At 41.9% G+C, this 20465-nt stretch overlaps 1 protein-coding gene across 2 annotated transcripts in view; it reads right to left on the bottom strand.

Annotated features, from left to right (window-relative positions):
* LOC133543846 (uncharacterized) overlaps window positions 1–14024 on the bottom strand; it is a 14949-nt gene extending 925 nt beyond the window's left edge. The window contains exons 1-4 of one of the 2 annotated variants that reach the window (XM_061888687.1): window positions 13940–14014; window positions 13823–13866; window positions 13493–13642; window positions 1–3995 (exon numbers count right to left, since the gene is read on the bottom strand). The exon at window positions 1–3995 is cut by the window's left edge and continues 925 nt beyond it. In XM_061888687.1, the coding sequence (XP_061744671.1) occupies window positions 3190–3995; window positions 13493–13640 (954 nt within the window). In that variant the 5' untranslated portion in view covers window positions 13641–13642; window positions 13823–13866; window positions 13940–14014 and the 3' untranslated portion in view covers window positions 1–3189. Of the gene's footprint in view, window positions 3996–13492; window positions 13643–13822; window positions 13867–13939 lie in introns of both variants that reach the window. The other variant, XM_061888693.1, reaches the window with a different exon arrangement.
* Between the last annotated feature and the right edge of the window lie 6441 nt (window positions 14025–20465).

Genomic DNA, 20465 nt, shown 5'->3' on the forward strand with positions numbered 1-20465 from the left:
TCCAATGTTATTATGATTATAGTGTTGAGTACTTGGCAATACTGCTACATGATGCTAAGTGTGTCATTAAAGCTGCATCTGTTTATGATAAAACTTCTAAAACTTGTAGCTCATCCTCTGTATACTCAGGCTCAAAAATACAAGGTTCTGGATCATTCGTCCCAAACCTGTCTTTCTTGTCTCCCAGGAAGTCTGCACAAACGTTATGATGAATCTGTCAAATAAATACAGCGATGTATGCTCAAAATTAACAAATTCATATATGTAAACATTTATATAAAGTGCCTGTTACATTACATACACTACAAGCCAAAAGTTTGGACACACCTTCTCATTTCAATGTGTTTTCTTTATTTTCATGACTATTTTCATTGTAGATTGTCACTGAAGGCATCACAACTATGACACCTTTGAAGAGAAAACCCTTTCAGGTGACTCCCTCTTGAAGCAAAACAGTAATCAGAGCCAAAGGTGGCTATTTTTGAAGAAACTAGAATACAAAACATGTTTTCAGTTATTTTACCTTTTCTTATTTTTGTTAAGTACATAACTCCACATGTGTTCATTCATTGTGTTGATGCCTTCAGTGACAATCTACAATAGTCATGAAAATAAAGAAAACGCCTTTAAATGAGGTGTGTCCAAACTTTTGTACTTAGTGTGTATGTAAAGGGACGTTATTGGGTCCATTGGCTGACTTTTGCTAGCATTAATTTGTGAGCTAGAATGCACACAAAAAGTAAACATTTTGTCTTACATGTATTGTGAATGATGGACACAATTCCCCCCCAAAAAGTGCATTTCCCCTTTAAATATTTCAGGAAATAAAAGGTCATACCTGCCCCCAAAAAAAACCACTTTATTTTAATACAAATTTTTTTTTTTTTTTACACCTTTTCCCTCATGTTACGTCATGTGTTGAACCACTTTGGCCCTGCCCTCCTGTGTCATCCAACCAATCAGAGTCTCCGGTTTAAACCCTTCCATTAAAAAAAAAACCTTTCACAGGAACTTTTGCACCTTATTTTAAACACCTGAGTCAAACCACTTTGGCCCCGCCCTCCTGCGTCATCTAACCAATCAGAGTCTCCGTTGTTAAATCTTCCAAAAAATAAAATAATTAAATAAACCTTTTTTAGGAACTTTAGTGCCTCAATTTTAAACACCTGAGTTGAACCACATTGCCCCGCCCTCCTGCGTCATCCAACCAATCAAAGTCTCTGTTGTTAAAAACTTCCAAAAAAAACCCTTTCATAGGAACTTTAGTGCCTCATTTTTAAACACCTGAGTCGAACAATATTGGCCCCGCCCTCCTGCGTCATCCAACCAATCAGAATCCCCGGTGTTAAACCCTTCCAAAAAAAAAAACTTTCACAGGAACTTCTGTGCCTCATTTTTAAACACCTGAGGAACAATATTGGCCCCGCCCTCCTGCGTCATCCAACCAATCAGAGTCTCCGTTGTTAAAGACTTAAAAAAAAATAAACTTTCATTGGAACTTCTGTGCCTCATTTTAAACACCTGAGTTGAACCACTTTGGTCCCGCCCTCCTGCATCCTCTAACCAGAATCTCCGTTGTTAAACCCTTACAGAAAAAAATAATAATAAATAAACCTTTCATAGGCACTTTTGTGCCTCATTTTTAAATACTTGAGTCGAACAATATTGGCCCCGCCCTCCTGTGCCATCCAACCAATCGGAGTCTCCGGTCTTAAACCCTTCCGAAAAAAAAATAAAAAAAATAAATAAACCTTTCATAGGAACTTTTGTGCCTCATTTTTAAACACCTGAGTCGAGCCACATTGGCCCCGCCCTCCTGTGTCATCCAACCAATCAGAGTCTCTGGTGTTAAACCCTTCCAAAAAAAAAAAACTTTCATCGGAACTTTTGTGCCTTATTTTAAACACCTGAGTCAAACCACTCTGGCCCCGCCCTCCTGAGTCATCCAACCAATCAGAGTCTCCGTTGTTAAAGACTTAAAAAAAACAAAAAAAACTTTCATAGGACCTTTTGTGCCTCATTTTTAAACACCTGAGTCGAACAATATTGGCCCCGCCCTCCTGCGTCATCCAACAAATCAGAATCTCCGTTGTTAAAGACTTTAAAAAGAAAAACTTTCATAGTAACTTCTGTGCCTCATTTTAAACACCTGAGTCGAACCACTCTGGCCCCGCCCTCTTGCGTCATCCAACCAATCAGAGTCTCCGGTGTTAAACCTTTCCAAAATAAAATAAAAAAAAAAAATAAACCTTTCATAGGAACCTTTGTGCCTCATTTTTAAACACCTGAGTCAAACCACATTGGCCCCGCCCTCCTGCACCATCCAACCAATCAGTCTCTGGTGTTAAACCCTTCCAAAACGCCAAATTTCTTCCCCCCTAGAACCCCCACCCCCTCCATTTACTTCCGGGGTCATGATTAATACAGACGTTTTGTTAACGCTGTATTATAAAAAATATAACGCTATATTATTAAAAAAAATACAGACGTTTTGTTAACGCTGTATTATAAAAAGTTAAAAAACATTTAAAAAAAACATTTACAAACACAACCTATGGGATGACGCATTTACTTCCGGGGTCACGTTTCCTCACCTTTCCTCTTGCGTCATCCCATAGCTTGTGTTTTTAAATTGTTTTTTTCTATTTTTTATAATAGTGTTAACTAAACGTCTGTATTTTTATAATATTGCGTTATATTTTTATAATATAGCGTTAACAAAACGTCTGTATTAATCATGACCCCGGGAAGTAAATGGGGGAGGGGGGGAGGTTTTTGTAGGGGGGAAGAAATTTGGCGTGACACCGCCTTATTTTAAACACCTGAGTCGAACCACATTGGCCCCGCCCTCCTGCGTCATCCAACCAATCAGAGTCTCCGATGTTAAAGACTTCAAAAAAAAAAAAAAACCTTTCATAGGAACTTCTGTGCCTCATTTTAAACACCTGAGTCCAGCCACTTTGGCCCCGCCCTCTTCCTTAAACCGACCAATCGGTGCCTTTTGAATTGTTTCGCCCCTCCCTGATAGTTTTCACGGCCACGCCCCATTAGAGGATTATGTCCCCACCCCCTACGAGGAGCGGCGAGAAATAACGAGCTCGTCGTGCCGCAACTTGCCTACTCGGCAGCTTTTCCCACACGCGTCATTAATCCCGTAATAATGATGATAATAATCCCCCCCGTCCCCCGTCATGCGAGCGTGTGGTGACCCCGGGGGGCGGGCGGCGTGGGGAAGAGAATCAAGCGCACGCCCACGTCCAGCAGGGCCTCCACGCTCCTGAGCAGCAGGATGTTGACGCCCAGGTAGAGCGGCAGCACGAAGGTGGCGAGCACGGCCGCCGAGGCGATGGTCACGTTCACCCCCGGGTGGGGGACGCCCGCGCGGGGGTGCTGCTGCGGCGGCGGCGGCGACTCCCCCACGATGAACAGGAGAGGCGGCTCCTCGCAGGCCGGCGCCAGAAGGTGGTCGTCGGGGTGTTGAGGCCCGGTGAGGGCGGAGGCGGGGGTGTTGCGGCCGTGCAGGCGGGAGGAGAGGAGGAGCAGCAGCAGCAGGTAGAGGAAGGCCACGCCCCAGCAGGGGTGCACGGCGCTGGGGACGGGGCTGAGCAGGTTGGGCAGACACCTCAGCAAGGAGCCGCCGGCCCGCAAGCACGCCGTCTGCTTGGCCTCCTCCAGCCGGCAGCGACACTGCACGCTGAGCGCCACCGCCACCCACAACGCCAGGCAGCACACGTAGCTGGTGGCCCGGGACCGCCAGCCCTCCGCCTCCCGGGCCCCGTCCTCGCCGGCCTCCCCGGGGGTGGCCTCGCTCGGAGGAGGGGGGGCGGGCCGCAGGAGTCTGACCAGGGTCTCCACGGTGAGGAGGGGCGTGGTCAGCAGCATGACGGCGCCGTAGGTGTGACTGAGGAAGAGCAGGAAGCGCAGGGCGATGATGTCGGGCGGGAGGCTCATCTCCGTCAGCCAGGACGAGAAGAGGCTCAGGAAGCTCACGAAGACTGCAGACAACACACAAGCGGACTTTTAGCCAGGACTCCAGTCCGAACTATTTCCGCCGACACAACAATTTAAGCACTGATTGAAAATTTAACACTGAAGACTATTTAGTTTTCATTTAACCCATCCATACAGTTATTATGGGGTATTGTGTGTAGAATTTTGAGGACAAATGTGTTGTTGTTTTTTTCATTTTGGAATGAGGCTTGAAAATCCATCCATCCATTTTCTACCGTTTGGGTAGAAAACTTTGGTTGACTTAACCCTCAACCCAAACTAACATTTTAAACTAGTTTTCATGAACTTGACATTGGTTTCATAGACATTGCAGACAATTTAGTTTGTATTTAACCTTTGTAGACTTTGAAAACAAGCTAGTAGTTGAAAAACTTGACAAGTTTTGTAAAGATCAAAGCCAATACTGACCCAAGAGTGAATCAAACCATTTGTTGACAATGAAGACTTTGATGTTTTGTAAACATTGAAAACCACTTAGTCTTCATCTAACCTAACAACTATTTATGTTATTTGTGAAGACAATTTAGTCCCACATTAACCAAACATGCATAAAATTGACAACATTGATGACAAATTTGTCTTCAAAGAATTGATTTTTGCAACATTGAACACCATTTAGTTGTTTTGTAAACATTGAAAACTAGTTTTGATTCAAAACTGACAAACGCTGAAGAACTTTGGGTTGAGGGTTAAGTCAACCGAACAAACATTTTAAAATTAGTCTTCATGAACTTGATATTGGTTTTGTGGACATTACAGACAATTTAGTTTGTATTTAACCTTTGTAGACTTTGATAACAAGCTAGTAGTGGAAAAACTTGACAAGTTTTGAAAAGATCAAAGCCAATACTGACGCTAGAGTGAATCAAACCATTTTCTATGGACAATGAAGACAGTTTGTTACTTTGATGTTTTGTAAACATTGGAAACCACTTAGTCTTCATCAAAACTAACAACTATTTATGTCATTAGTGAAGACATTTTAGTCCCACATTAACCAAAAATACATAAAATGGACAACATTGATGACATGTGTCTTCAAAGAATTGATTTTTGCAACATTGAACACCATTTAGTTGTTTGTAAACATCGAAAACTAGTTTTGATTCAAAACTGACAAACGCTAAAGAACTTTGGGTTGAGGATTGAGTCAACCGAACAAACATTTTAAACTAGTCTTCATGAACTTGACATTGGTTTTGTAGACATTGCAGACAATTTAGTTTGTATTTAACCTTTGTAGACTTTGATAACAAGCTAGTAGTTGAAAAACTTGACAAGTTTTGTAAAGATCAAAGCCAATACTGACCCAAGAGTGAATCAAACCATTTTCTGTTGACAATGAAGACAGTTTGTTACTTTGATGTTTTGTAAACATTGAAAACCACTTAGTCTTCATCAAACCTAACAACTATTTGTCATTAGTGAAGACAATTTAGTCTTACATTAACCAAACATGCATAAAATTGACAACATTGATGACAAATTTGTCTTCAAAGAATTGATTTTACCATTTAGTCGTTTTGTAAACATTGAAAACTAGTGTTGATTCAAAACTGACAAACGCTAAAGAACTTTGGGTTCAGGATTGAGTCAACCAAACTAGCATTTTAAAGTAGTCTTCATGAACTACTGGTTTTGTAGACATTGCAGACAATTTAGTTTGTATTTAACCTTTGTAGACTTTGATAACAAGCTAGTAGTTGAAAAACTTGACAAGTTTTGTAAAGATCAAAGCTAATACTGAATGAATGAAAAAACATTTTCTGTGGCCATTGAAGACAGTTTGTTACTTTGATGTTTTGTAAACATTGAAAACCACTTAGTCTTCATCAAAACTAACAACTATTTATGTCATTAGTGAAGACATTTTAGTCCCACATTAACCAAAAATACATAAAATTGCCAACATTGATGACATTTGTCTTCAAAGAATTGATTTTTGCAACATTGAACACCATTTAGTTGTTTTGTAAACATTGAAAACTAGTTTTGATTCAAAACTGACAAACGCTAAAGAACTGTGGGTTGAAGACTGAGTCAACCAAAAACATTTTAAAGTAGTCTTCATGAACTTGATATTGGTTTTGTAGACATTGCAGACAATTTAGTTTGTATTTAACCTTTGTAGACTTTGATAACAAGCTAGTAGTTGAAAAACTTGACAAGTTTTGTAAAGATCAAAGCCAATACGGACGCTAGAATGAATCAAACCATTTTCTGTGGACATTGAAGATAGTTTGTTACTTTGATGTTTTGTAAACATTGGAAACCACTTAGTCTTCATCAAACCTAACAACTATTTGTCATTAGTGAAGACATTTTAGTCTTACATTAACCTTAATGAATAAAATTGCCAACATTGATGACAAATTTGTCTTCATAGAATTGATTTTACCATTTAGTCCATTTGTAAACATTGAAAACTAGTGTTGATTCAAAACTGACCAACGCTGAAGAACTTTGGGTTGAGGATTGAGTCAACCAAACAAACATTTTAAACCAGACTTCATAAAGTTGACATTGGTTTTGTAGACATTGCAGACAATTTACTTTGTATTTAACCTTTGTAGTCTTTTAAAACAAGCTAGTAGTTGAAAAACTTGACAAGTTTTGTAAAGATCAAAGCCAATACTAAATGAATGAAAAAACATTTTCTGTGGACATTGAAGAAAGTTTGTTACTTTGATGTTTTGTAAACATTGAAAACCACTTAGTCTTCATCAAACCTAACAACTATTTATGTCATTAGTGAAGACAATTTAGTCTTACATTAACCAAACATGCATAAAATTGACAACATTGATGACAAATTTGTCTTCAAAGAATTGATTTTACCATTTAGTCGTTTTGTAAACATCGAAAACTAGTTTTGATTCAAAACTGACAAACCCTAAAGAACTTTGGGTTGAGGCTTGAGTCAACCAAAAACATTTTAAAGTAGTCTTCATGAACTTGATATTGGTTTTGTAGACATTGCAGACAATTTAGTTTGTATTTAACCTTTGTAGACTTTGAAAACAAGCTAGTAGTTGAACAACTTGACAAGTCTTGTAAAGATCAAAGCCAATACTGACGCTAGAGGGAATCACAATGGACATTGAAGACAGTTTGTTACTTTGACGTTTTGTAAACATTGAAAACAACTTAGTCTTATGTTTTGATTAAGGGAGATTAAGGATGAAGTCAACCGAACAAACATTGCAAACAATGTAGTCTTCATGAACTTGATATTGGTTTTGTAGACATTGAAGACGATTTAGTTTGCACTTAACCTTTGAATATATTGAAGATATAATGAATACATTGCACATATGAGTCTTGTTCACGAGTGGGGCAAGAGTGGATCGTGAGATCGACAGGCGAATCGGTGCGGCGTTTTCGGTAATGCGGACGCTGTATCGATTCGTTGTGGTGAAGAAGGAGCTGAGCCGGAAGGCAAAGCTCTCAATTTACCGGTCGATCTACGTTCCCATCCTCACCTATGGTCATGAGCTTTGGGTTATGACCGAAAGGACAAGATCACGGGTACAAGCGGCTGAAATGAGTTTCCTCTGCCGGGTGGCGGGGGAAAAGGCCCACCAAAATGGGGAGAGAAATTTCGGAAAAAGTCCGAAAAAGCTGGAAAATCACACCCAGGATGGAGTCCCACAAGTCCCACCTCGGCATGTCCAAAACGCACCCAGCAGACGCCCGCCAAAAGGGGTGGACTTTTGCTCACTTCCCCACCTCCCTGGTGACTTTGCAGGGGTGCGTTTTGGACATGTTGGGCATGCCTGGACTCAGGAGGCACACGGCGGGACTTGTGGGACTCCATTTTGAACGTTTTGCGGACTTTTGCTCACTTTCCCCTCTCCCTTAGAGATAGGGTGAGAAGCTCTGTCATCCGGGAGGAACTCAAAGTAAAGCTGCTGCTCCTCCACATGGAGAGGAGCCAGATGAGGTGGTTCGGGAATCTGGTCAGGATGCCACCCCGAACCCTAGGGAGGTGTTTGGGGCACATCCGACCGACAGGAGGCCAAGGGGAAGACCCAGGACACGTTGGGAAGACTGTGGCTGGCATGGGAACGCCTCGGGATCCCCTCAAGAGGAGCTGGACGAAGTGGCTGGGGAGAGGGTAGTCTGGGCTTCACTGCTTAGGCTGCTGCCCCTGCGACCTGACCTCGGATAAGCGGAAGAAAATGGATGGGTGGATGAATACCGTAATTCCTTGAATTGCCACCGGGTATATAGTATGCGGGTCAAACTCGCTGCGCAAAATAATTAGCGCATGCTTAGTATAATCGCCGGGTCAAACTCGTGACGTCACGAGTGACACTTCCCCTGTCATCATTTTCAAAATGGAGGAGGCTGATTTCAATACCGGCAATTTTAAATCGCATAAAGGGAAGAAGATTAAGAGCTATTCAGTAGGATTTAAGGTCCAAGCTATTGAAGACAGTAAGCAGCTATGTTTTATTAATATACCCTTAGAGAGGCGAGGAAGCGGCAACGGCGAGCGAGCGGAGAGGAGGAGCGGGAGAGCGACCTCGACTAAGGTTTTATTGAAAAATAAACAAAGTCAAACTGCTCAAGCTGTGTCCTTCCTTGGTGGTCCTTGGAACCTGCAAGACGACGGCTTGAGACCGTCACAATAACGTAGCTGCGTGTGTCAAATATGAGTCATTAAATGACTCCCGCCTCCTGGTGGTAGAGGGCGCTGGTGATCCTTCTATGGCGTCACATTAGTGCCAAAAATCCAAGCGCATAAAAACTGTTATCGCGTGCTGATTCTCCACTTCGCGCGCGTGCGCGACACCCTTTTGTGCGCGTGTGCTGCCTTAGCGCGCGCGGTGCCATTTTGCGGGCGCGCGGTACCTATATGTGCGCGCTCCGTCTCGGTCTGGCATCTCTCCTCGTGCTCTCATGTTTGTTTTGGCACTTTGGGGGCGGGAATGGTTGGACAGCCCCTTCTTTCTGTTTGGCTTTGAGCGCTGTCAGTCAATGGCAACGTGGCGGCCATCTTACCTCAGGTAGCTGGCCACGCCCAGTACATAGTTGTCAAGGAACATGTACTATTTAAATAACAATAACTTGCTCAATTTTCAACTCATTTCCAAATGGTTTGATGTTATAAATGTCAGGTTTTCATGGGGCTATCATGGCTGAACAAGTAAGCCTTACACTATTATCTCTCAGATTTAATTTGCCTAATGTATGGAGCTAGCTTTTTTTGTTTGTTTTTTTTAAATACATATTTTTAACTCTGCCATCTGTACTGATCTGGGCTGATATCTAATTTTCCATAGTTTGAGTTGTTTGCAGAAGCGTAAATACTTTTTATAGTAATATTAAAACTATATTCATTAATTGTAGTGATAACCTGTCATTCATTATTCTACTAAAATAGTAATTGCAATCATAACAGCAACAATTAAACCCATATGCTAATCATGTGGTCCTGATATGAAGTACGCATAGATAAGTGGGTTCGGGTAGACTCTGGTGTAAACTTAAAGTAGATATAGGAAAGAAAATTAATAGTCCCCCATTGTGGCATATATTCAATATTTAAATATACAAATATTAGATAAATAAAAATATTTTTTTAAACAGACAAGAGAGGGAAGAAAAAATATTTGAAAATATAATTTCCATTATTGACTGACATCTGTGGACTGGTTGTATGTGTATGAAAAGAGAGATATTGATCTTGACACTTCATTAACTATGTGATGTTCTCTCAACAGATGAGACATTACCTTCTTCAAAGACTTTTAGATAAAATTCAATTGGCATTTTCCATAACTCCACCAAATTTGGACTTTTTAGAATTTGTTTGTCGACAAGAGCTGCATTATTTTGATACATTTGACGATGACCCGCCCTGCTATACTTCTGATTGGCCCTGAGCGATTTTCGCCTGACCAATCAGAAAGGAGGGACTGTGTAAGAATAACCGCCCACAAAGTGCCAAAACGAAGACGGCGCGCGCGCACATAGGCACCGCGCGCGCGCAAATAGGCGCCGCACGCGCGCACAAAGACACCTCGCGCACGCAAAAAAGGCGCCGCGCGCGCACGAAGTGGAGAATCAGCGCGCGAAAACAGTTTTTATGCGCTTGGATTTTTGGCACTAATGTGACGCCATATCCTTCTTGCTACTACTCGGTTGCAGAAGAAGTGACAATGAGTGACGTGATACGTGCTGGGATGGAAATGACGCACGACGGACCTTTTAGGATGTAACACTCCTATTCTGGCTATGTAAACAACCGGGCTGAAATAAAGCATGTTCCAGTCCTAAATACCCAGTGTATTATTTATACAATAACCCTTCATGGTGGCAGCGGTGGGATAAAGAGATCACCCACAGAGCAGAAAAGGAGGGGGAGTTGTCCGAGGATAATTCTGTCGGCGCCCGCACTTGAGGAGCCCAGCTAACTGATAGCAGCGGTCTGATAGCAGTTTTCTAAACTGGACTTTCAATCGAAGCAGGAGGTAATAAAGTAAGATCTCCATCGAGACAGAGACTTTTAAAACTGAAGAAAGATAAGGAAGACTTCTATAAACAAGTTATTGACGCTTTTGATCAGAAGGAGTTGGCATGGACTTCATTTATAAGTAAAGGTAAGACCATAATAACGTTTTTTTTAATTAAATGTGCTTTTTATGATGGTATCCTTACATCACACTCAAATTTTCACTGCATGCCTTTGGTAAGCGCCGGAGTGAGAAGAGGTTTTTAAAATAATTAGCGCATGCTTACTTTTACTGCATGCATAAGGAAAGACCATAATAATGTTTTTCTTTTGTTAAATGTGCTTTTCATGATGGTATCCTTACATCACACTCAAATTTTTACTGCATGCTTTTGGTAAGCGCCGGAGTGAGAAGAGGTTTTGAATTAATTAGCAATTCAAGGAAATACAGTATATTGAAGACAAGCTAGTAAAAGCCAATACTGACGCTAGGGTGAATCAAATCAATGAATACGTTAATATTAATTAATTTGATGTTTTGTAAACATTGAGAACTAACAAGTCTTCATCAAACCTAACATGCACCAACATTTACGACAATTCAGTCTTCAACGAACGTGTTTTTTGCGACATTGAGTCGTTTTAGACACATGGAAAACCAGTTAGTATTCCACAACGCAGACATTTGTTTTGTAAACGCTGAAGAACGTGGGCGAGATTGGTCAACGAAACCCAACAACATTGGAGGGTTTAAAGACCTACTGAAACCCACTACTACCCACCACGCAGTCTGATAGATTATATATCAATGATGAAATATTAACATTGCAACACATGCCAATACAGCCTTTTTAGTTTACTAAATTGCAATTTTAAATTTCCCGGAAGTTTCGCCTTGAAAACGTCGTGTAATGATGACGTGTGCGCAAGACGTCACGGGTTTTTAGGAAGTATGAGCGCTGCACACACACACAGCTAAAAGTTGTCTGCGTTAACCGCATAATTACACAGTATTTTGGAGATCTGTGTTGCTGAATCTTTTGCAATTTGTTCAATTAATATTGGAGAAGTCACAGTAGAAAGATGGAGTTGGGAAGCTTTAGCCTTTAGCCACACAAACACATGGTGATTCCTTGTTTAAAATTCCTGGAGGTGAAACTTTACTATGGATCAGAGCGCGGTCAAGCCAACATGGATCTCGACCGAATGTCAACCAGTAGGTTTCGGTGAGAAAATTGTGGTTAAAAATTCGCTTCTTACCGGAGAAAAGCTGAGCTTGTGCCGTCCATAAAGCTGCCGTCGACTTCCCTGAGACGCTGGCGTCAAGACACCCGTGGACACACCCTTCCGACTATCAGGTACTATTTAACTCACTAAAACACTAGCAACACAATAGAAAGATAAGGGATTTCCCAGAATTATCCTAGTAAATGTGTCTAAAAACATCGGAATCCGTCCCAATGCAATCGCAATATTTAGATTTAATTTTTTTCTCTAGTCCGTCGCTATCGATATCCTCAAACACAAATCTTTCATCCTCGCTCAAATTAATGGGGAAATTGTCGTTTTCTCGGTCCGAATAGCACTTTTTGTTGGAGGCTCCCATTAAAAACAACGTAAATGTATGAGGAGCCCCCACACTTGCGACGTCATCGTCTGCGACTTCCGGTAGAGCAGGGGTGTCAAACTCAAATACAGAGTGGGCCAACATTTTAAACTGAACAAAGCCGCGGGCCAAGGTTGAACAAATTAACCTTTTAATAGGGACCCACACAAGTTTTGCATTGAATATTAAACAAGCGAGACTTATATAACTTTATAGTGACATGCAAAATCGAGTTTCAAATAATACGAATAATTTAAAAACAGCAATGGCATATCAAATCAAATTTAAATACAAAGTGAATGCCTCTTTTCTATTTGCAGCCTTCTCAAGTAAATATCAAAATAAACTTTTGCAACAGGCTAATAATACATTTTTATATTGTAGCGTCCAGGAAGAGGTAATGCTGCAAGGGGTTTTGTGTATATGTTCTGTTGTGTTTATGTTGTGCTACAGTGCGGATGTTCTCCCGAAATTTGCTTGTCATTCTCGTTTGGTGTTGGTTCACAGCGTGGCGCATATTTGTAACAGTCTTAAAGGGGAACATTATCACCATACCTATGCAAGCGTCAATATATACCTTGATGTTGCAGAAAAAAGACCATGTATTTTTTTAACCGATTCCCGAACTCTAAATGGGTGAATTTTGGCAAATTAAACGCCTTTCTGTTTATCGGTCTTTTAGCGATGATGTCAGAACGTGACGTCACCGAGGTAACACACCCGACATTTTCATTTTCAACACATTACAAACACCGGGTCTCAGCTTTAATCGCTTAAGCCGCTGAAATTAGAGTCTGAATCCGAGCTAATGATTACAAATGTAATCTTGCTGTGGTAACCGCCATATTGTTTGTATTGGCAGCCCTGTATGACGTCACAGGGAAATGGATAGTGTTTTCGAAGATCGCGAAAATAAGGCACTTTAAAGCTTTATTTAGGGATATTCCGGGACCGGGGGGGGGGGCGGGGGTGGGGGGGGGGTTAGCGGTGAATGCGGTGTTACAGTGACACCGCCGCTGTATAATACCGGCGGGCCAGCTCTAATGTTAATTTGATATTGCCTCAAGGGCCAAATGAAAATAGAAGGCAGGCCTTATATTTTTTTGACACCCATGCGGTAGAGGCAGGGCTTTTCTCTTAGCACCAAAAGCTGCGAACTTTATCGTGGATGTTCTCTACTAAATCCTTTCAGCAAAAATATGGCGATATCGCCAAATGATCAAGTATGACACATAGAATGGACCTGCCATCCCCGTTTAAATAAGAAAATCTCGTTTCAGTAGGCCTTTAATGATCGTCAAATAGACAATCAAGACTTTGACAAGAAGACAGACTGAAATGAAGCTCGTCATTCAAAATGGCTGCAAAACAACAACAACAACACAACGACAACACCGTAACTTGTTGCCGCTCACCTGTGACCATGAAGTCGGTGAAGAAGAGGATGCAGCAGCCGCAGAAGCCGATGGGACTGCGGGAGGTGGCCAGCGAGGGCAGGAAGAGGAGACTGCACACTAGCTTGAAGACGCACAGCATCGACACGCCATCCAGCACGCCGTCCATGGCTGCGAGTACACGCACACACACACACACACACACACACACACACACACACACTGCCATCTGAAAACAGGTTTTCCACTTTGGCCTCAAGGTGTGGGAGTTGAGGAATGTCAGACGCTCATTGAACTAATCATTTTGTTTTTTGAGCACTTGTTGCATTCCCTTATCTGGCGGATCAATACCTCCAAAAAGTGGTGAACTCTGGACCCTCAACACAACTTTGGAGCTTCACGTGCACACAAAAAAAGCATCAGCTGTTGTGACATGAGTTAATTAATCCCACAAAACAAAATCCTTACCTGTGTAGCCTTCAGAGCCGCATGACACTTGTTGGATCTCCTCAACACCTTCAAACACTCTTCACCTTCCCCCCCTTTAAGCTCCGCCCCCTGTTTGCTCCCACTAATAACCTCCCCCCCCTCCTCCTTTCTTCTGCAGCCCGGCCAGGAGGGCGTGGCGCCGTGTGCGCTCAGAACCAGTCCAACTAGCGGCTGAGGCGCTCGTGCGGCTGTCAAGACAAACAATTCACTTGTCCAGGCAAGTTGGCGCCAAAAAAAAAAAACTGGGGGGGTCATTGTTCGCAACGTGTCATAGCAACCCCGGTTTTGTGTCTGTCATCAGGACTATTTGATTGGCTACCAGGGTCTGGAGGCGGTATTGTTTTAAGGATCTCTTTGCGGAACTACAAATTTGATAATCGCCTGCCTTCCCTATTATTTTGTCCCTGTTGTTGTGTTTTGTGCTGCCTTCCTTGGCGGGGGATGGCCTAATTGGACACATCCATCCATTTTGTACCGCTTATTCCCCCCTATCTCAGCTAGAATCGGGCGGAAGGTGGGGATCATCATCAGCGGTCACTCAAAGCGAGTATGGCGATCCTCCTGGTAGTGAGGGGGGGTGATTGATTAATTGAATTGATTGAAACTTTTATTAGTAGATTGCACAGTTCAGTACATATTCCGTACAATTGACCACTAAATGGTAACACCCGAATAAGTTTTTCAACTTTTTTAAGTTCGGGTCCACATTAATCAATTCATGGTACAAAGACAGTTTGTTGCTTTGATGTTTTGTAAATATTGAAACCACTTAGTCTTCATCAAAACTAACAACTATTGATGTCATTTATGTAAAAGACAATTTAGTCTTACATTAACCAAACATGCATAAAATTGCCAACATTGACAAAAAATTAGTCTTCAATTAATTGATTTTTGCAACATTGAACACCATTTAGTTGTTTTGTAAACATCGAAAACTAGTTTTGATTCAAAACTGACAAACCCTAAAGAACTTTGGGTTGAGGATTGAGTCAACCGAACAAACATTTTAAATTAGACTTCATAAAGTTGACATTGGTTTTGTCGACATTGCAGACAATTTAGTTTGTATTTAATTTTTGTAGACTTTGAAAACAAGCTAGTAGTTGAAAAACTTGACAAGTTTTGCAAAGATCAAAGCCAAGTTTGACCCAAGAGTGAATCAAACCATTTATTGTGGACAATAAAGACAGTTTGTTACTTTGATGTTTTGTAAACATTGAAAACCACTTAGTCTTCATCAAACCTAACAACTATTTATGTCATTAGTGAAGACAATTTAGTCTTACATTAACCAAACGTGAATTAATGGCCTACGGAAATAAGATTTTCTTATTTAAACGGGAATAGCAGGTCCATTCTATGTGTCATACTTGATCATTTGGCGATATTGCCATATTTTTGCTGAAAGGATTCAGTAGAGAACATCGACGATAAAGTTTGCAACTTTTGGTCGCTAATAGAAAAGCCCTGCCTTTACCGGAAGTAGCAGACGATGACGTCACAAGTGTGAGGGCTCCTCACATCCTCACATTGTTTTTAATGGGAGCCACCAGCAGTAAGAGCAATTCGGACCGAGAAAGCGACAATTTCCCCATTAATTTGAGCGAGGATGAAAGATTTGTGAATTAGGATATTGATAGTGAAGGACTAGAAAAAAAAAAAGTGACGGCTCCGGGCGGCTGCAGTGTGAGCGTTTCAGATGTAATTAGACACATTTACTAGGATAATTCTGGAGGATCCATCATCTGCTTATTGTTTTGATAGTGGTTTAGTGAGATTGTAAAGACATACCTCAAGGTCGGATGGCTGCGGTGAACATGTGGGGTCTCAGAGGGAAGCCGAGGAGCCAAGCTTTTTTGACAGCTGCTTCAGGACGACGAATAATCCAATGATGTCTCCGGTAAGATATATATCACAAATATTCCATTGACGTAGAGAAAACATGTTCGCTTGACCGCTCTGCTTCACAACAAACAAAGAAACACCGGCTGTGTCTCGGTGCAAAAGACAGCTCTCCCGTCCAAAGGCAAAACCTAGTAACTCACTTCTGGCTGATTTTGAGAAAACAAAGGAAAACCAATCTGTCTTGATGCTGTCTTACAAAGATCTACAAAGTTATCAAACGTATAGATGTTTTCTTGAGCTTTCATTTTCTTGCCGATTGAGCCATGGATTGAATCTGCTGTCATGAACGTGTGCCCTTTCTCCAGATATGTTTTTCACAATCTCGGGTGGGCCCCATTCTGCGTTTGCACATTGGGCAAGAGCCGTGTACAGCGTCCAGTTTTTATTTGGACCTCCACAGTTATCTGCCCAAAAGAGTATGCAAGGGGAAGAATCAAGAACAATACATTTAATGAAGGTGCTTGCAACGTCCTGGGCCAATCTTCCAAATATCCCCTCGTGCCATAATTGTTACGCTTGTGTGGCATTGTAATGCCGGATTCGGTCCTCCGTGGATGCGTCAGCAAGAACACAGCAAAAATGTAAGAACTAAGGGATTTATTAAACAAAAGGAGCTATGATCAAAAACACTGATACAAATAGAAAAGGCAAATAAAAGCGCTAGCATGGAAAGCTAGGACAAACAAACCGAAGCACAAAGGCACACAAAAGGAAACACAAAACAACTAGCGTGAAAGCTAGGAATAAAATAAAGCTTAGCGTGAGAGCTAGCGAAAAACGAGAGTGAGAGACAAGTCATAAACAGATGTATGTGAACAAACTAAGATCCGACAATCAGTGAACAGAACACGCTGGCTTATAAACAGGTGGTGATTAGTAAAGACAGGTGTGCTGGAAAAGAGAGTAGCAGCTGAAACTAATGAGTGACCATGGAAACGAACAAAACAGGAACTAAGTATGTCAAACCGCAGAGTGATATAAAAATGGAACAAAAATAACAATATGGTGATGATCAGACCATCGGATCACAACAATAATATCACATAATCAGGTCGACCGTCGGCCCCCATTCGTGCAAATGTCTCATTAAAGACAATAAGGCGACTGACAAAGAAGCTCCGATTGGTCCCTTAAGATACTAGGTTTTTCTGTTGTATCTACGCGGTTATGTGGTAGTTGCTAGGTCCTGCCATGTGCGTAACAGCTTACTTACGGAACAAATTACAATATCGCATACACTAATGTAAAGCATATCCCCTAGGAACTCCAAAATTATTATCAGCTCAGTTTTGACCAAAATTGAGTTACTGGGTTTTGCCTTTGGACGGGAGAGCTGCAATCCACCGCTTTTTACCAACAGCATTGTTCTTTATAGTCTCCATTATTAAATGAACAAATTGCAAAAGATTCAGCAACACAGATGTCCGAAATACTGTGTAATTATGCGATTAAAGCAGACGACTTTTAGCCGCTAGTGGTGCAGCGCTAATATTTCCTGACAGTCCGTGACATCACGCGCACGCGTCATCATTACGCGACATTTTCAACAAGAAACTTCGCGGGAAATTTAAAGGCCGTATTGGCATGTGTTGCAATGTTAATATTTCATCATTGATATATAAACTATCAGACTGCGTGTAGTGGGTTTCAGTAGGCCTTTAATTGCGAAATATATACTATTAGCATAATGCAGTCATCACACAAGTTAATCATCAGAGTATATACATGGAATTATTTACGTTATTTACAATCCGGGGGGTTAGGTTTGGTTGAAATCAGCACTTACCATGAATTGATTTATGTTAACCCTAACTTAAACAAGTTGAAAAACTTATTGGGGTGTTACCATTTAGTGGTCAATTGTACGGAATATGTACTGTACTGTGCAATCTACTAATAAAAGTATCAATCAATCAATCAAAAAACTTCAGTCATCAACAATTATATCATCTGAGAAATGGACATTGAAACAGTATAGGTCTGACTTGGTAGGATATGTACAGCAAGCAGTGAACATAGTGAGTTCAGAAAGCATAAGAACAAGTATATACATTTGGTTATTTACATTTGATTATTTACTATCCGGGGAGGTGGGATGTGGAAGAGGGATGGTGTTAATTTAGGGTTTTAGTTGCCTGGAGGTATTCTTTTAGTGCAGTTTCGAAGGAGGATAGAGATGTACTTACTTTTACACCTGTTGGGAGTGCATTCAACATTGATGTGGCATAGAAAGAGAATGAGTTAAGACCTTTGTTAGATCGGAATCTGGGTTTAACGTGGTTTGTGGAGCTCCCCCTGGTGTTGTGGTTATGGCGGTAGGAAGTAGTTTGACATGTACTTCGGTATTAGGGAGGTGTAGCGGATTTTATAGACCAGGCTCAATGCAAGTTTTACTCTGTCCTCCACTCTGAGCCAGCCCACTTTGGAGAAGTGGGTCGGAGTGAGGTGTGATCTGGGGTGGAGGTCTAGAAGTAAACTGACTAGCTTGTTCTGGGATGTTTGGAGTCTAGATTTGAGGGTTTTGTAGGTGCTGGGGTACCAGGAGGTGCAAGCGTAATCGAAAAAGAGTTCAGCGCTTAGCAATACTGCTACATGATGTGTTTCACTAAAGCCGGACCTGTTTAGCACACAGCTTTTAAAACTTGGAGCTCATCCGCCATATATTCAGACTCAAAAATATAAGGTTCTGGATCATCATTTGTCTTTCTTGGGTGTCATGAAGTCTGCATGATTAGTAGTGTGGAATGAGGTGCTTTTGTTGACCAGAGAGGAGATTCTGTAGAGAAATCTTGTTCGTTGGTTGACCTTTTTAAATACCTTGGTTGCCATTTTCTCACAGGAAAGATTGGCCTCTAGAATGGAACGTAGGTAAGTGATCTCATCTTTCCTGGTGATAACAATGTCACCCACTTTTATAGTGAAGTCACTGACTTTCTTAAGTTTGATGTGGGACCCAATTAGGATGGAATCTGTTTTTTTACCCAAGTGTTTGGAAACTTTATTGTCAGCGAGCCAGGTGCAAATACAATGGAGTTCAGCACTGAGGATTTTTTTTCCACCTGTGACTTGTCCTTGCCGGATACCAGCAGGGCCGAGTCATCCGCAAACAGGAACAATTCACAGTGGCATGCTGATGACATGTTATTTACGTATATTAGGAACAGTAAAGGTCCTAGTATACTGCCTTGGGGGACTCCACAGCTTATTGGTGTACCCTGCCTTCCAGTCCTGGGCATGGCGTTAAAGTGCATCCGGCAGTGGAGGCTCCTCTATGGGGTCTTGGGGCACTAGGAGGTTAACCCCTTTACTACTGTTACCCCAGGTGGCCCTTGGCAAAGGCCTAGTACCTGACTGCCCCCTAGCAAGGGATACGGTGAAGACCTCAACTGCGGAGTAGGGGGAATACGGTAGATGTAAGAACCACCACAACGGCTGCGATGGCGGAGGAAGGCTGCAGCAGAAAAAGGTCCCCAGTTGTCTTGGACTCCATGCCATTGGACCCTGACCCGATCCTGTCAAGGATGGTGTTGGTACTGCCTGTGCACAGGTCTCCCCACGTAAAACAAAGTCACACCTCTACCAGGAGGATCGTCACGCTCGCTTGAGTGACCGCCGATGGGTATCTTCTGATGGCTACTGCACTGTGTGTGGACTTCGATAAAACTGTTGCACTTAATATACAGTACGTCTGCACTTTAAATTAAGCTGCTAAGACTCTGTAAATACTGCCCACTGTGTTACGCTGCAAGCACAGTCTGTTTCTCCCTCTTCTGCGGGAGCACTCAGCAGCTCCACTCTGAGCGCATCCAGACCGCGCCCACACGCCGCCGCAGACAATCTTCAATCAGAACACCTGGAGTGAATACAGACGACAGGATAAAGAGTCTTGCCGCTGATGACTCCTCGTCGTAACATAGCCCTGCTCGCATCCCTGTCTCAGCTCCCGCTGCCATATCCCCTGAAGACACTGATTGCCCTCCGGATTCCCCGACACACTGATCTGGACTTCGGACGCCCTCTACTGCACTACGACCCCGCTTGGACCCCAGATTTCTTTGCCTTTTCCCCCTCTGTATTTGGACGCCACCATTCAACACGCATGACAACACTCCTTACAGTATCTTCAGATGTTAATACCAGCACATAGTTCACACTCAAACACCTAGTAGCATACACACCCTACGTATCCATTAATCACTCAAGAAATACATTGAGTTTGGACTTCCGCTGCTGTACCGTCTCCTTCCCCCGTCTTAGACTTAACACACTGATTCGTAATTCACATACCCTTTATGTATTGTGCTTGTATTGTAAATTGTTTATCATTATGTCATTTTAATATTGTTGTGTATTTTCAATCCAGTGTAATTTTATTGTGGATGTTAAGAAGCACCATAAAAGGATGGACATTAGCATGGTGCTAAATCTGGTGCAGCCATCCTCTTAATGTAACTGCAAATAAATAAATACAAACAATATATTTTATGGTGTTCATTTGAGCCCCCGTCACCTTTTGTCGGGATTATTATCATTACTAAAGTACTGCATTTATTGCTACCTTGCCTCACCTCTCTGCATCCAAGGATCTTTTGACTGA

Source organism: Nerophis ophidion, linkage group LG02 (assembly GCF_033978795.1).
Source record: "Nerophis ophidion isolate RoL-2023_Sa linkage group LG02, RoL_Noph_v1.0, whole genome shotgun sequence".
Classification (NCBI taxonomy): domain Eukaryota; kingdom Metazoa; phylum Chordata; class Actinopteri; order Syngnathiformes; family Syngnathidae; genus Nerophis; species Nerophis ophidion.